We start from the raw sequence: 16,454 nt of genomic DNA on the forward strand, positions 1-16,454 counted from the left end.
CCCTCGAGCCCGGACCCAAATTCGTCCCACCCGTCAGCTCATGCTTCTCCAAGGCGTTCGCGGAGGGCCGTCTGTAGGGGACGCGTGTGCATGCTCTGGGGCACCGGGCGTCGGGCTGCTTGAGTCAGGGGCAAGGGAATCAGACAAACCTGGGTTCGCATGCCACCATGTGCTCTTGATTTAGCCATTTATGCTCACGGAGCCTCTTGTCCTCATCTGTGTAAGGAAGGGTCATACCTAACTTACCAGGATCTAGTGAAGGACAGCGATAGGGCCTGCAAGGCAGCAGCAAAGAGCCTGGCACATAGTAGGTTTTCACTATTGTTATTGCCTGGGGTCTTGAGGTCTGTCCTCTTTGGGGGCACAAGAGCTCCTTCTCCATTCCACTCGCCTTTTTTGCCCTGTTAATTTCGCTGTACTGGGGCCCTTGTCCTCAGAGCTAAGCTCCTGAACTCTACTGCAGGTTTCTTTTCATCCCCTGTGCCTTGAAGGACTGAGAGAATCTTCTGGGTCATTAAAGAAAAGCTCATCTGCGAAATAGCATTTGAAGCTATATTGCTGCCCTTTTAGCATAGCACATAGCATAAAAGCCTGGTGTTACTTGGTGATGGAAAGACAAACCCCATTCCCTGCCCTTATGTCTTCAGCTACTCTCCTTGTCCTCTGTCTCAGTTCGGAGCCCATCCCCTCACTCCCTGGCCTTTTCCACTAGAGGAAGAATTCATTGCCTTTGCAGTAGCTGCTGTTAGGCCAACAGCTTGAACTCTGTAAAGTTTAGAGCCGTTGCTTTGCTTCTTCCTAAAATTTGTCTCACCAGCCCTTTGACAAGAACGTAGCTCCCAGTATGGTGGCTCATTTGTTTAAAAAGCTGCCTGATGATATCCCTTGGAGTTCAGCTTTAAAAAGACAAAGATGAGCGACTGAGAATTTCACCCAACTCAGGCTACTCAAACTATCAAGTCTTGCCTTCTGTCATACAAGGTGTTTAGACATGTTGAGGCTGTGAAGGATCAGGTTCCAGAGCTGGTGGACTTAACCACGCTGTGTCATGTCACTGGAACTTGCAGCTGCCTTTTAGGTCCAGTATTTTATTACAAAACCAAAGTACTAATTATTTTTTCTTATAAAAAGACATGAGCAGTTAACTCCAAAGGATTTAATACTGGCCTTTCTTAGACACTGATGATATCATTTATTTTTTTAAGTTCTCTTTATTATTTTTTAAAATAAATTTTATATATTTTATTGATTTTATTTTTGGCTGCATTGGGTCTTCATTGCTAGTGCGGGCTTTTCTCTGGTTGCAGAGACCGGGGGCTACTCTTCATTGCAGAGCATGGGCTTCAGTAGTTGTGGCACGCAGGCTCAGTAGTTGTGGCTCACGGGCTCCAGAGCACAGGCTCAGTAGTTGTGGCACGCGGGCTTAGCTGCTCCGCAGCATGTGGGATCTTCCTGGACCAGGGCTCGAACCCCTGTCCCCTGCATTGGCAGGCGGATTCTTAACCACTGCGCCACCAGGGAAGCCCTAAAAGTTCTTTTTAAAAGATAACATGATGAAATCATAGTTGCGTTATGATTTTGTAAATATCTCAGGTGAGTCCTTTTATATTAGAAGAAGAATTTTTTAAAGCACCTGGGAAAGGCACCATGGACTGCACTCTTCTACTTATCTTCTTGGCATAGCCAGTCCTTAACCTGGGAAAACTCAATAAATATTCTAGACTGTCCTGAAAGCCTGCAGTTAAACATTAGAGTGTGAAGGGACCTTCATGGTGGTCTAGAGTTATCCCCTGCTTGTAGCAGAGACGGCTGAGGTGTAGAGAGGGGTAAAAAACCCACCTCTGGTCTTTAAGGGAGGTGATGGCCAGGCTTGAGGGTCAAGTGTACTAGTGGTTAATCTATGGCCCATCATAGCCTACCATGGGGCCATGTAGTCTCCCTCAAACTGTGAAGTGGAACCAGCTCAGCATTCATCCCTTATGTATGCATTTAAGGAAAAAGATGGTGTTTTGCCTAATTGGCAAATGAAAGCTTGTGGTTTGACCGTATTCAACATGGCACTCGGTTTCTTTTCGTCCCCTGTGCCTTGAAGGACTGAGGGAATCTTCTAGGTCAAAGTAAGCACTTGGAGACACTTGGCTAATTGCCACTAATCCAGGTCCTTTGTTGGGGGTGTGGATGTTGTGCTCACAAACAGGCTGCTGAGAGCTACAACCTGGAGCCTGAAGCAGAATGCCTGGGTTCAAATCCCATTTGGGGCCATTTCTCTGCTGTGTGCCTTGGGCAAGTCAGCATCCCTGGGCCTCAGTTTCCCCATCAGCAAAGTGAGGGAAGCTGAACTTAAATTACATCCTGGCTCTAGAATTTTACACTTCTCTGATTCTGTGAGATACACTGGCAAACAGTGTGGGGTCCATTTCCTTAGCAGACGTTGACTAGAGACATGAGTTTCAGCAGTAGGTTAAGGAATGAAATTATAAATGAGAAGAACTTGGAAATTCAGGGCTTCCCGCTTTGCCTTGCAGTGGACGTTTTCCTACATTGGCTTTCCTGTAGAGCTGAACACAGTCTATTTCATTGGGGCCCATAACATCCCCAATGCAAATATGAATGAAGACGGCCCCTCCCTGGCTGTGAATTTCACCTCACCAGGTACATTTCCTCACTCTTCTCTTACTGTCTTGCTGGGACACCTGTTTTGGTATGTGGTTTGGTACAGAGAAGCCAGGTACCCTGGACAAGGCGTTTGGCCTTGCTGAGTCTCGGCTTCCTCGTGTGTAATATGGACATGACAGTAACCGCACCTCACTCACAAGGAGAGGATTAAGTCAGGTGAAATGGAGGGGAAAGCCCATTCCTGTGTGTCAGGCACTGATTGAGCACTTGACACGCATCATCTCACTTAAGCCGTCAACAATCCCAAGGTTGGGACAGCCCCGTTTTACAGATAAAGAAACTGAGAACTTAAGTAACTTGCCCTGGTTACACATGCAGAAGTGAAGCTGACAGTCAAACTCTGGTCCTTCTGGACTGATGCACTTTAGCCATTCTTTGTTGTTGATGCAAAACGCTTGTTCCAGCCTCAGTTGCCTGGCAGGCTGTGTAGTCTGACAGCGTGCGGCTGGTCTCTGAGGATGTACAGACTCCAGTACGTTTCTCCCCTGAGCTGCGGTGAAGAGGCAGGTGGCACCGAGTGCTGGGTTCTTTCCCTTGCTCTGTGACACACAATCAGCTCTCTGGTGTCACACCTGCAGTATCACACACGGGGTTGGGGTGAGGATGAGATGGGATCATGGGTGAGGAAGGTCCAGCATGGTGCCCGGCCCCAGCAGCTCCCACACGTCACCCCCACTCGGCTGGGTCACCTGTTCTATATCCCATGCCTGTCCCTGTCCCAGGTGTAGCATCGAAGCCAAATGGGGCAATTTCCAATCTGTCATTGTTCCTTGGTCGTGGTCCAGTGTATTCTTGGCATCACATCATTTACTACACAGTAGTGCCCAGCTTTCTTGATGAGACTAAATCTTATTTTTTAAATTATATTTTGGAATAATTTTAGATTTATAGAAAAGTTGCAAAGCTAGTACAAAGAGTTCCCATATACTTCTCACCCAGTTTCCCTTATCATTAACATCCTACATTACCGTGGTCAATTTGTCAAAACTGCGAGTCCAACACTGGTACATTTCTGTGAACTAAACTCCAGACTTTATTGGATTTCACCTGATTTTCCATTAATGTCCTCTTTCTGTCTCAGTGGCATTTAGTCCCCCATGTCTCCTTCATCTCATCTGATCTGTGACAGTTTCTTAGTCTTTCCCTGTGTTTCAAGATCATGACAGTCTTGAGGCATGATGGCCATACATCCTGCAAACCCAATCTGGGTTTGTCTGGTGTTTGTCTCATGATTAGACTGGGGATATAGGTGTGTTTGGTGAGAATTCCGCAGAGGTGAAGCACTCTTCTCATGACTCTATCAGGGGTGGGTGACATGCACAGGACGTCACAGGTGGTGCTCACCTTTGTCACTGGTTAAGTGGTGTCTGCCAGGCTTCTCTGTGTAATCTAGTATTTTTCCCTTTCCCAAATTTTAGTTTTTGGAAACAAATCACTAAGTCTACCCCATCCTGGGGTGGGGATATAGGGTGGGATTAAGCTCCACCTCCTGGAAGGGGCAGTATCTACACATATTACCAAATCTCATTTTTGAATAATGGTTGGTTTCTAAGTCTTCTCTTGGGGATCACAGATAGTTTTGATAAAGGCTGTATTTAAATTAGACTCTGGTTATCACTTCCTGAATAATCTTCTGTTTAACAGTATAATGTTAGCATCTCATTTAAATCTGCTATCTGACCTCATATCTGAAATGTCTGACAATTCATTACAGGTGTGGTAAGCATATGTGTATGCACACTTGTTGGCAAGGGGGTGGAGCAGAGATACCTTCTTCTAAAATGTAAAAACTTTCATTCAAATTTCCAGGCTGCCTGGACCACATAATGAAATGCAAAAAAAAAAGTGCATCGAGGCAGGTAAGTAAATACAGCATTTGCTTTTGTTATTAGAAGAAATTCATACCGTGAGTCAGCGCAGCTCAAGCTTTTTAAGATGAAGGAACTGAGGCCTAGAGTGGGGCTGTTATGTATCCGAATTGCTCAGACTGTGAAGGCTGATCCTGGCCAGCGCCGTGCCCACTGAACCCAGGGATGGACAGACTCTTAGTAGGTTTATATGGTGAGCAAGTCACAGAAAAAAAAACACCCTGCTCCCTTGGTTAAAGTAACATTTTAGCCCAAACCAAAGGCCCTTCCTGCCTGGATGGGAATCTGTAAGTCCCCCACCTGCTCAGACACCAGTACCACTGAACTGTGGTCACGGGGACTCTGCACACCTTCTGCTTGGACGTGCAAACATTCAAGGTGGGAGCGTTAGCTAAAGTAGTGACCTAGAAGCAGGCCGTCAACCTGTGACCTCACAGGGGTCCACATCCTACAGGCCAGACTGTTAGAACCTGCCCCCATCTTTCGCATTTTTAAATAAGCCCCTTCAGGAAAATCAGTCCCAACTGGCCAACTTCCAAGGGGTTTACAAGGATTTCTGTGCATTTCTGGGTAATAGTCTTAGGGTGCTAATGAGGCTAGTGGTTTTGGGGGGGATCAGTCCCTGCCTCTTAGGCACCCCCACCCCACAGGCATCCCTATGAACCCCAGCAGGCTGAGTGCACGCGTCTCCTCGCTGGAAGGCAGACTTGGAGCATTGTGCCTCCTCTCTCGCCCCCCACCAGGAGAGATCTGGAGTGTTGGAGCTCACTGGGATGTGAGGGGGTCTGAGGGCCTCGAATCAGTCCTAGAACCCAACTCCTAAAGACAGTTCTGAGCTGGGACTTGAAATGGCCTCCTGGGTGGGGAAAATAATACACGGTATTCTATATCATGTTCCTGGAAATTAACCGAGCACTGATTTGCAAGCCACATGAATGAAACCACCAGCTTTTCCTCAGAGTGGACCTGTCCGGGTACCTTCTAAGCCGTGAGATATTTCCTTATTTCCTGACATCCAGTAAAGCTGGGGCAGAGTGGCCTGATGGGTGGAGTTCCTGGAGCCCAGAGCGTTCTAGTTCTAGCTGAATTCCCTCGCTCTATAAACTCAGACATGTCTCCTAACCTGTGGCTCCTGCCCCGCATCCCGGAAAGGAGGAAATCCTGACCCCAGCCCTTCACTCAAAATGGATGTTGAGAATAGAATGGAGTAGTAAAACCCAGCCTGTGCCTCTCACCACCCTCAGCCCAGGGAAGCTGTTTTCAGCAAAGCAGTGACATGGGGTCACTAAACTTTCATGGGCAGCAGGTTACTTTGAGATGATAAATAAAAGGCACACTGTGTAGTTGAATAAGTATCTCTTGGACGTGTGCCTCAGAACGTACATCTGTTTTTGTCAAGCCCTTATGGGGACTTAAATGAGGGCTGAGTTTGCAACTCCAGCCTTGTGATTCTCTCTCAACTTACAGGAAGTCTGTGGGATCCAAACATCACTGCTTGTAAGAAGAATGAGACCATGGTAGAAGTGAACTTTACAACCAGTCCCCCTGGAAACAGATATATGGCTCTCATACAAAATACCACTGTAATTGGGACTTATGTGTTGGAGGTACTTTTTTCCCCTTCATTTCCTCAACACCACCCCCGTCCTCAACCTCCAGCTCTCCTTCTCTTGTTGAAGATGCAGATTTCCTGGACAGGCTCTCTTTTGAGAGAGCACAGGCAGAACTGTCTGCTGTACAAATATGCTGGGCTATTTTGATTAATTCAGACAAAGAAAAACAAGTCCCTGGGAGCATCCCTGGAAACATCCCTCTGACTCTAAAACCAACCAAAGGTAGAGGTCTCAGAAGTATGAAGTGAATCCTGACTCACACATAGTCTAATGAGTTCAAAGTCAGTTTGGGAAGAGTGGTGTCTTCACTGACAGTCTTTGATCTAATCATTCGTATGGCTCCTAATACCTTTTTTTTTTTTTAATGTATTTATTTTTGGCTGCATTGGGGTCTTCGTTGCTGCCTGCGGGCTTTCTCTAGTTGCGGCGAGCGGGGCTACTCTTCGTTGTGGTGCGCGGGCTTCTCATTGCAGTGGCTTCTCTTGTTGCCGAGCACGGGCTCTAGGCATGAGGGCTTCAGTAGTTGTGGCTTGCGGACTCTAGAGCACAGGCTCAGTAGTTGTGGCACATGGGCTTAATTGCTCTGCAGCATGTGGGATCTTCCCGGACCAGGGCTCAAACCCGTGTCCCCTGCACTGGCAGGCGGATTCTTAACCACTGTGCCACCAGGGAAGTCCCTGGCTCCTAATTCTTGATTTTTATCTCACTCACCTGCACCAGAAGGAACTAACTCGAACTTCCGTGGTGGTTCAAGGGACTGGGGAAAGTGAAAGTGCTGTGGTCCAGGTAAAGCTGAACAAGATGCTCTGGAGAGGGAAGGAGAAGGGAAGGGACTGAAGACCCACTGCACTGCAACTTGTTGCCTTTGAGGAGTCTTTCTAGTTGGAGCAGATGAGTTCTCTCCCCAGCTCGCTTCTGCCAGCAGTCTCGCCATTATGTGAGGTTGATGGGGAATCCCAGCTTCCACCTTCACAGTTGTGAGGTCAGGAAGCTGACCTTATCGTCACGGTCCCTTCTGCTTTTGTGAGTGGCTGTTGACTTTCCAAGGTGCTTTTATTCCTATTTTCTGTCACAGAAACACAGAGGAACTCTGAGCCATTTTATTATCCCAAGCCTCCATTTTCTCTGCAAAATGAAGTAACAAAGGACTTGAAATCAGCAGGCTTGGGTTCCCAATCAGCATATGAACTTTGAAGGGCAACTCTGTCCCCTCGGGGACTGAGTTTACTGCGCTGGAGAACAGGAAGTTGGGCTAGCAGGTGCTCTCACAGCTCTTTCCACTCTGAGTGTATGCTGTGGGGCCATGGAGGGTCCCGGTAGGACACAGCTACACCCAAGACATAAGGGCCTTTTTGTTCTTCATTCCCGGGACATACAGGCAGAGCTCAGACATGCCCAGCGGAGCAGATACCCATCAACACGTTAGGACTGCACCCCTTTTCCAGGGAACCAGACTCTACTAGTCCCAAGGGGCTTACATGTCGTAAAGCGCTGGCTTAGGTCAAGAGGAGTCCCACTGCTCTGTTTTTTGGAGGACATATTTGTATATGTATTAGGATGTGACCTAACCCTTTTAGATAAGGAAATTAACATCTTAGCAACATGTACAAAGTTTAGGTTCACAGCTCAGGAGTCTTAGAAGGTGTTTGGTCTTGAGTCACTAGTCTGTATTTTAGGGCTTTGCGACAGACGTATGACCAAGGAAAAAAAATGTCCTATTACAATGCTAGAGAGGGGTTGAAGCCAGAAAAAAAGGGAAGAGAAGTTCTGGTGAAAGTAGAAATAAGGCTGAGCCCCTCATTTCTCCTTAGCTGACTCCGTATTTCCATACCTGTGCTTCATTTATGAAATCAAGATCCGTGACCAAGCAGGATATACACAAAAGGGAAACAAAATCAACGGTGCAAAATTGATATTCAGAGTGCCGCAAGGATCTGCTGAAAAACGTCAGGGCTGTAAAGGGACTGAGTATATGAGGGAACATGCATTTCACTGCTTTCTGACTTTCTTATCCATCTCAGTGGCCCAGGCCTGGCTGTTACTGTAATTCATTGTGGCCACACAAACATTTGGATAACAAATTAGGAATAGTGGCACCAAGAGACACACGTCATTGGTGCCTGAGAGCAGCTGGTTCTGGAGAATGTCTCTCTGGATTTAGCGATGTTAGTACCTTCACTGCAGGTTGACAAATAAAATGCTTCCAGAACTAGCCCAGGGGTGGGGTCAAAAGTTAAAAGGGGACTTCCCTGGTGGCTCAGTGGTTAACAATCCGCCTGCCAGTGCATGAGACATGGGTTCGAGCCCTGGTCCGGGAAGATCCCACATGCTGTGGAGCAACAAAGTCCGTGTGCCACAGCTACTGAGCCTGCGCTCTACAGCCTTCAAGCCACAACTACTGAGCCCACGTGCCTAGAGCCCGTGCTCTGCAACAAGAGAAGCCACCGCAATGAGAAGCCCGCGCACCACAACGAAGAGTAGCCCCGCTCGCCGCAGCTAGAGAAAGCCTGCGTGCAGCAACGAAGACCCAACACAGCCAAAAATAAATTAATTAATTAATTTTTTAAAAAAAAGTTAAAAGGTGCTGGTCTTAGAAACCCACCTCGTAACAATCCTGACTGCTGTGTAGGCGCAGTGCCTATGGATTCCTGAGCACTTTCACACGCTGGAGCCTAACTGATCCTCAACATTCCCGTAACCAGGTGGCATGACCCCCCACATCTGTCAGTCTGACAAAACAGCCTTTAAAAATGCCATCTATCCATATTATGTATTAAGTAATTGCACCCAGAATAACATTAATTCAGCAAAGAAAAAAACAAACGAACGTAAACTCTGGTTACCACAGTGAAAATGTGGAGTAAGAGGCCAAAATGGTTTTAGAGGACTGTTCCTAACCTCCTGGGCCCCCTCTCCCTTTTGAGAATCTAATGAAACACCTGGACACTCTATGGAAAAACACACTGATCTGCAGACCCCCTGGAGATCTACTGACCCTTGGCTTTAAAGGGACCAAAACTTCCACAAAGCACTGAGTAAAAGTTTTAGTTTCCAAATAAGAGATAAATTTGGTTCTGTTCTGCTAAAGATGAATGAGCTTTGTTTTCTCCAGGCAGAAGTGTGCTGGGTGGATGGCTGCCTCTCCTCCTCTCGGCTCTGCTGGTGGCCACGTGGGTGCTGGCGGTTGGGATCTATCTGACCTGGAGGCATGGTAAGGGTTATAATTCAGTTCTTTAAAGAAACGCAGATGAGGAAATAACACTGATTTTTTTTTTTTTTTAAAGGAGATTCCTCCAAAGGCAATCACATTTTGGCATTACACAAGAGTCAGACATTTATTTAATGCCTCAGAGCTCTCCTAAAGACTAATATAATGACTGGACCACACCCGCTAAGGTAAAGCAGGGATTGGGACTCCAGATCTGCTATCACCTGTTTTCTTTTTACCATCGAGGCATCTACAACGAGTGTAATGGGCCAAAGATAGCTGATAACAAATCACATTTTACCTGTGATAGGTACTCTATGCTAGTTCCTACTTTTGAAAAGTAATTCTTCCAAAGCATAAGAACAACACTCATTTGGATTCATATACTCTAAGGATCTTGCCAACTCTAAAACACTGAAGACTTGAATAAGAAATCAGAATATTTATATAGATACACAGCTAGAGGGCGGCCCACTGAAAACCTCTGCTTCTCCTCCCCTCCACACATAGACAAGGAAATATAAATGTAGTCTTTGAGTTGTTTGTGATGTTGTATACAGAACAAGATTAATCCCATTTTCTTTCTTAGGTAAGCAAGCCACGTCAAACTTTGACCTTAAGAATACTTATATTAATGGCTATTGTTTGACTTGTATTCGTTAGTTTCATACCTAGTTTCCATTCCTTAACACGTATAGGACAGAATTCCAGTTGAGTTCCAGCTGAAATGGGGGTACCACTTAACCTTATGGAACTGTAAAGAAACTCTACCACCTGTAGGTAGAAGATGGAACAACTACTGAGTTGACCCAACTTAAAACGTGATGTGAAGGGCAGAGAGGTCAGCTGTCCTTGTTCACATATGGCACTAAAAATACTAAATTTACAACCACCCACCTGAAACAGAGTACCTTAAACCTGAACAGTTTCTATGAATTTATTTGCAAAGCTACGGGCTTAATCAAGAGGACTAATTCAGTGACAGGGACTTAGAAAATACATCTTTTAAGCATCTTTAAGGTTTAAGCACTGGTGTGTTTCAGATGATGTGTACAAAAGGAACATCAGGGGTATTTTCCTCTCTGGCAGTAATAACATCCCTGGTGCTCAGCTGATGTGCCCTAGCAAGGGATCATTTATCAGCGATAGTTTAGACTAGAGTAAAAGCCTGTTATTTGCTGTCCACAGATGACAAATGCTTTTCTCCCCCACAGAAAGGATCAAGAAGACTTCCTTCTCTACTACCACACTACTGCCCCCCATTAAGGTTCTTGTGGTTTACCCATCTGAAATATGTTTCCATCACACAGTCTGCTACTTCACTGAATTTATTTAAAACCACTGCAGAAGTGAAGTCATCCTTGAAAAATGGCAGAAAAAGAAAATAGCCGAGACGGGTCCCGTGCAGTGGCTTACCACTCAGAAGAAAGCCACGGATAAGGTCATTTTCCTTCTTTCCAATGATAACACCATGTGTGATGGTACCTGTGGCAAGAGGGGGGGCAGCCCCTGTGAGAACTCCCAAGACCTGTTCCCCATCGCCTTTAACCTCTTCCGCAGCGATCTGAGAAGCCAGACTCACCTGCACAAATACGTGGTGGTCTATTTCAGAGAGGATACCAAAGACAACGACACTGGGCTCAGTGTCTGCCCCACATACCGCCTCATGAAGGATGCTACGGCTTTCTGCACAGAGCTTCTCCATGCCAAACAACGTGTGTCGACAGGGAGAAGGGTGCACGCCTGCCACTACAGCTGCTCCTCCCCATAGCCCAGCCACGAAGCAGGAGACCTTAAAGCCTTCCTACTGCTCCAATTACAGGAGGAAAGCATCCGTGATGATTCTGAAGTTTACCGTACAGGCTACTTGTAGGGAGGATTACAGCTGAACCTTGAACAACCCAGGGGGTAGGGGTGCTGACCCCTGTGCAGTCGAAAATTCATGTATAACTTTACAGTCCACTATCTGTCTCTGTGGTTCTGCATCCGTGGATTCAACCAACTGCAGACTGGTAGTATGTATTTATTGAAAAAATCTACATAAGTGAATCTGCCCAGTTCAAACTTGTGTTGTTCAAGGGTCAACCATATGTATACCTGCTTTAGCAAAAGGAAGTAAGGGAGGATTCACAACTGAATACATACACCTTAGTCTAGTAATTAAAAGTTTTTATGCTAATAAAATTGTTACAAATTTACTAACTACTGTGGCATTAAAGAACAGAAACTGAATTTATAACTATAAAGCTAAGTCAATTTCACACCTAAAAATCAAGAACACTTACAAGGCTTCCCTGGTGGCGCAGTGGTTGAGAGTCTGCCTGCCGATGCAGGGGACACGGGTTCGTGCCCCGGTCCGGGAAGATCTCACATGCCGCGGAGCGGCTGGGCCCGTGAGCCATGGCCGCTGAGCCTGCGCTCCGCAACAGGAGAGGCCACAACAGTGAGAGGCCCGCGTACCGCAAAAAAAAAAAAAAAAAACACTTACCAAACTATAACCATTCAGATAATCAATGATAAAGCATCTCCCAGCCAAATATCCAGTCTTGAATAGTCCATGCTCTGCAGAGTAGGTAGAATTGTTTAGATCTATAACTTTCTAAGTTTAATTAATGAATGCCAAACCTAAGAGTCCTCACTAATTCACTCAATAACTTCTTAGGTGAAAAACCTTCTATTACACACACAAGTCCTTATTTCTAAGATAACAAAAATAGGGAATAACAAGCTGAACCTCTCTTTGCTGACCAGATGACCTACTCTATGTGGAACCACTTGTAAACTTGGTATTTGCATAGGACCCTCCCTCTCAGAACTAGATTCATGTCCTATCTGACTCTTGTACAGGTGACTTTTAACATCAACAACAAAATACATCACTTGCAGAGCTGATGTCTACTTTTGCCCAAAGTTACCTATTAGAAGTCACTGTCAGAATTCAGAGTTTTATGGTTATTACATAACTTTCCGTGTTCAAAACAAAAATAATTTGTATGTTGAAGTTAGCCCTCTTGAAGTAATTAGTCTTTTTATAAATGAATTATTGCACTGGTTTACTTAAATAAAAAACAGAATCTAGGGCTTCCCTGGTGGCGCAGTGGTTGGGGGTCTGCCTGCCGATGCAGGGGTCACGGGTTCGTGCCCCGGTCTGGGAAGATCCCGCATGCCGCGGGGTGGCTGGGCCTGTGATCTATGGCCGCTGAGCCTGCGCGTCGGGAGCCTGTGCTCTGCGGCAAGAGAGGTCACAGCAGTGAGAGGCCCGTGTACCGCAAAAAAAAACCAAAAAACAAAACAGAATCTACCACAGAATTACAGAATGTAGAGATGTGTGGCGTTTTAAGTCTTCCAACTTTTTACTTTTCTCAAAGCATCTTTTTCTTAATGCAGAGGTCACAAAAAGGTTGTTTATATTAGCATCCATATTTTTCTAGGAAAGCTTGTCTCTTTCGCACAGTGCAAGACTGCATCTGCTCTAGAATGTGGATCAGTTTCAGGTGGATGACTCTTAAATTGTTCTTGTAGATTATCCTTAAAGGACCATGCCACTCCTTCTAATACATGTCTTACAGATAAAGACCAAAATAAGGAAGGATAGAGTGTCCAGGTTCACAAGCAAATACTTAGCAATGCCTGAGGCAATACAATTAATGTGGTAAAGCTCACTTACTTGTCATGATCAGTTTTCACGGTGCTTGTAAGTGCTAGTAATAGAAGACGGCTTATGTCAAAACTTGGACCAGAAACCAACCTCCTCCGAATCAACATCTACCAGTTATAAGAGCAATATGCTATTATGTGAAAAACTATTATAAACAGAAATACATTATGCTTTTAGAACTAGGTAGCCAGTATTAAACTGTGTTGAAACAGCCCAGAAACATAAAATCAGTATTGTATAAATTTAATTATTTTGTTAAAAAACTGAAAACATAAAAGCATACAATTTTCAAATTTAAGGCAAACATCCCAAATAATACTAGCAAATTAAAATTTTGTAATACTGGCAGACTCTTCTTTGTTTCCAACCTACTGAGCAGATATGCAAAATAATCCTATTTATTTAAAATGCTCTAGTAACAGCATTTCTCCAAGTCCTAAAACTTCCAACCATCCTTTTTTTTTTTTTTGGCCATGCTGCGCAGCTTGTGGGGTCTTAGTTCCCCGACCAGGGATTGAACCCGGGGCCACAGCAGTGAAAGTGCCGAGTCCTAACCACTGGACTTCCAGGGAAGTTCCCCGCAACCGTCCTTACTGTTTCTATATTCCACTTACCTGCATCTCTTATCTGCATCTACTTTTGTCTTTCCCCCAGCCCCACTCCCACCCTCAGTTCTAGAGAAGCGAGATGGTCCCTGGCAGGGAGTGGCAGGAATCAGGCATCCTCCCCATCCTCCCAGGTCTCTGAGCCCATAGGCTGTGCTGGCTGGCTCCAGTCTCCAAACCTCCTTCCCTTCCTCTGCCGGGGCTCAGAAGGCTGCACCAAGGCCTGGACCACTGGTGGTAATAGCTGTCTGTATTTAAACTTTGGTTCAGACTGCTCACAGATTGAGGTCAACTGATCATACTGAACAAAAAGTACTCCAAGAGCTTTCACTTCATTTTTCAGGTAAAGGAAAATTGGGGACCTGATGCTTAAGTTAGAAATTACAGCAGTCTCCTTGTTTATCTGTACAACACATTAGAAAATCATTAACCTAAATCATTTCTATCTGGCTTTAGGAAGCAAATGAGTTTTCATTTCTGTTCTGTTTTGGTCAATGACTGTTTTCCTTCCCCAAGCCCACCCTAGATTATGTCAGTAACAAAAGCCAGCCAGCCCAGCCTTAAATCTTTGCCTCTGGAAATCTAGACCTGAATGTGCCCCAATATTTTTTGTAATACAGGAGAAAATTTAAAAAAAACAAAAAACTTTCTTTCCTATTTGGAATTGTAGCAGCATACACAGGTCATGACACATGTGCTTGCTGTACTAGATAAGAGGGAAAATGCGTGACCAGACATTTCTCACAATTCAGGTACACAATGACACACCCACCCCTCATGGTTATGTGAGACTGCCTGATGACTCTCAGAAGCCAACCTAAATGAAGGGCTTCACCACCTGAGAACCATTCTACTGCAACAATTTAGATCATCGGGAGTTAGAGACCCTGAAGAAGGGGCAGGAGAGTTTACCACTGAAGACTAAGTTCATGTTTATTCTCAAATGTCCTGACTACAAAAGCAGCTTATTTTTTTACACCAATGTCATGTTCTCAACATAAAAGTTAAAATTCATTTATTTTCATAAAACTTAAGCACCTAGGTCAATAAATTAGAATATAAATGTTCTATAAGAGTCTTATACCACAAGGTTATGTGTTGGTCTTCAACAGTGGCTTTTCTGTCCATTTCACCACACAAAAGCAGCTCGCTCTCGCAGCATGCGCACGCCAAAGCGCTGCCATTCTCTCTGATAAATCCACAGCTCCTGTGTCGTATCTAAACAAGCCAACACTGCCCCTCCTTTCCATGCAATCAGCCGGGGATCCATGTCCTAGAGAGGTGATAAGCAAAGATATTTCAGTGTAAGCAGACAAGACATTTACTTGAATTTGGGGGTAGAAAACACCCTGCTGAGTCAATATGGAATAAATCAGATTTTCAACTTGCATTAAAGACCCATGAAAGATCCATGAACCACAGACATCTTCTATTTCAACTCACAAGAAATTTTTTTAGTTTTTATTACTGAAAATGCTACTATTCACTATTTACTATTATTCCACAAAGAGTCCCTACAGGCAGCAACATATGTAAGGACGTAACTTATTTTGAAGTTTGACTGGAATAAATATATCCCACAATCCCTCCCTCAGAATTAAAATTAAATAAAAATATTCCCAGGAATTGTCAGTGAGAATAATAAAATACAGACACAATCTGTTTCTAAATTCCTGTGTTTATGGTTGCCAAGATAGTTCAAACCAAAAAGATCCCTGAAGATCACCTGGTCTAGGGACCAGGAGGAGATTCTTAATATGAAAGAGATAAAATGGAATTGTTCTGGCTGACAGCGTGAGAACAGTCAGTCTTCTCCTTGCCCCATCCAGTCCTTTGACAAAGGCGGAAGTCAGTCATGCTAGTTTGGAAGGCACAGCAGGGACTAAAAGCCAGTAATCTAGTCCCTAGTCCAGAGCTCCTTTCACCACATCTGTGACCTGCTGAAAGTAATTTTTCCACTTGCTCCAAGCCCTTAAGAACTCCCCAGACACAAACCCACGCCTCCCAGGATTTTCTCTGTCCAATACATTACAACTAGAAATAATGCTGTTTCACTGGCAAGAGTACAACTTGCACTGTGTACAACATACCTTGGGCCTTGTGATCACATCCACATTTTCAATAATTCGCCTGAATGAAGGTGGCATCTTATTGAGAATTCTGTGCTGCAGAAATTCTTGAGCTTTATGGAACATCAAACCGCCTCCCACCACCAGGATGGAGCTGTACATCTTCTTTTTGGCTTCATCAGACGCTGCAAAGACAGTGAAATCCCTTCCACGCTTTTTCTCCATATCCACCACCACCCCAGGCCAAGCCACCGTCATCTCTTGCTTGGATAACTGCAGGAGCCTTCTCAAAGGTCTCTCTCCCAACCCATCCTAGACAATGCTACCACGCAACCAGGGGAACCTTGCAAAACACAAATGTGAGCATGTTGCTGTCCCACCCCCGACCCTGCTAGTAGCAGGATTAGGACCAGAATCTCTAGGGGGGCCTACAAAGTCCAGTGTGGTGTGTACCCACCACTTCCCACAGCTTCACCCTACATCCTGCTTTCCAGCCACACTGGCCTTAACACAGGCTTCTTCGTCTACCTGGAATACCAAGGTAACACCTCACTCTCCCCCTAGCTCCCTCTCTCTCAAATGGCTCTTCCTCAGGAAAGCCTTCCCTGCCTGCCCGCCCTCCACAGCTCCTCCTGAGTAAAAACTCCTTATTAAGTGCCTCAATCAGACACTGTCAGTCAGAACCCTTTAGTTCAGTTTTGTAGCACCTGCACAGTTGTGATTTCACCTCTGTGTGGTAAGCTGACTTGTTTGGGTC

The 16,454-nt window shown here is 45.2% G+C and overlaps 2 protein-coding genes across 7 annotated transcripts in view; one reads left to right on the forward strand and one right to left on the reverse strand.

The window, feature by feature from the left end:
• Positions 1-47: 47 nt before the first annotated feature.
• ACTR8 (actin related protein 8) overlaps positions 48-16,454 on the reverse strand; it is a 29,560-nt gene continuing 13,153 nt past the window's right edge. For 3 of the 6 annotated variants that reach the window (XM_022572850.3, XM_089919475.1, XM_089919478.1), the window contains exons 12-13: positions 15,719-15,882; positions 14,541-14,901 (exon numbers count right to left, since the gene is read on the reverse strand). In XM_022572850.3, coding sequence (XP_022428558.1) covers positions 14,758-14,901; positions 15,719-15,882 — 308 coding nt within the window. In that variant the 3' untranslated portion in view covers positions 14,541-14,757. Of the gene's footprint in view, positions 9,358-10,036; positions 13,067-13,111; positions 13,131-14,540; positions 14,902-15,718; positions 15,883-16,454 lie in introns of those variants that run through there. The other 3 variants (XR_016394736.1, XM_089919477.1, XM_089919476.1) reach the window with 3 other exon arrangements.
• Positions 1,965-16,080, forward strand: IL17RB (interleukin 17 receptor B). Its single transcript, XM_089919479.1, is given in 8 exon segments — positions 1,965-2,652; positions 4,486-4,508; positions 4,511-4,535; positions 6,012-6,150; positions 6,871-6,943; positions 7,969-8,016; positions 9,218-9,368; positions 10,580-16,080. Coding segments are annotated over 8 exon segments (1,188 nt in total). The 5' UTR covers positions 1,965-2,480; the 3' UTR covers positions 11,137-16,080.

Source organism: Delphinapterus leucas, chromosome 10, assembly GCF_059928025.1.
Source record: "Delphinapterus leucas isolate spDelLeu-1000000601 "Yukka" chromosome 10, BTC_Dleu_Yukka2, whole genome shotgun sequence".
NCBI lineage: Eukaryota > Metazoa > Chordata > Mammalia > Artiodactyla > Monodontidae > Delphinapterus > Delphinapterus leucas.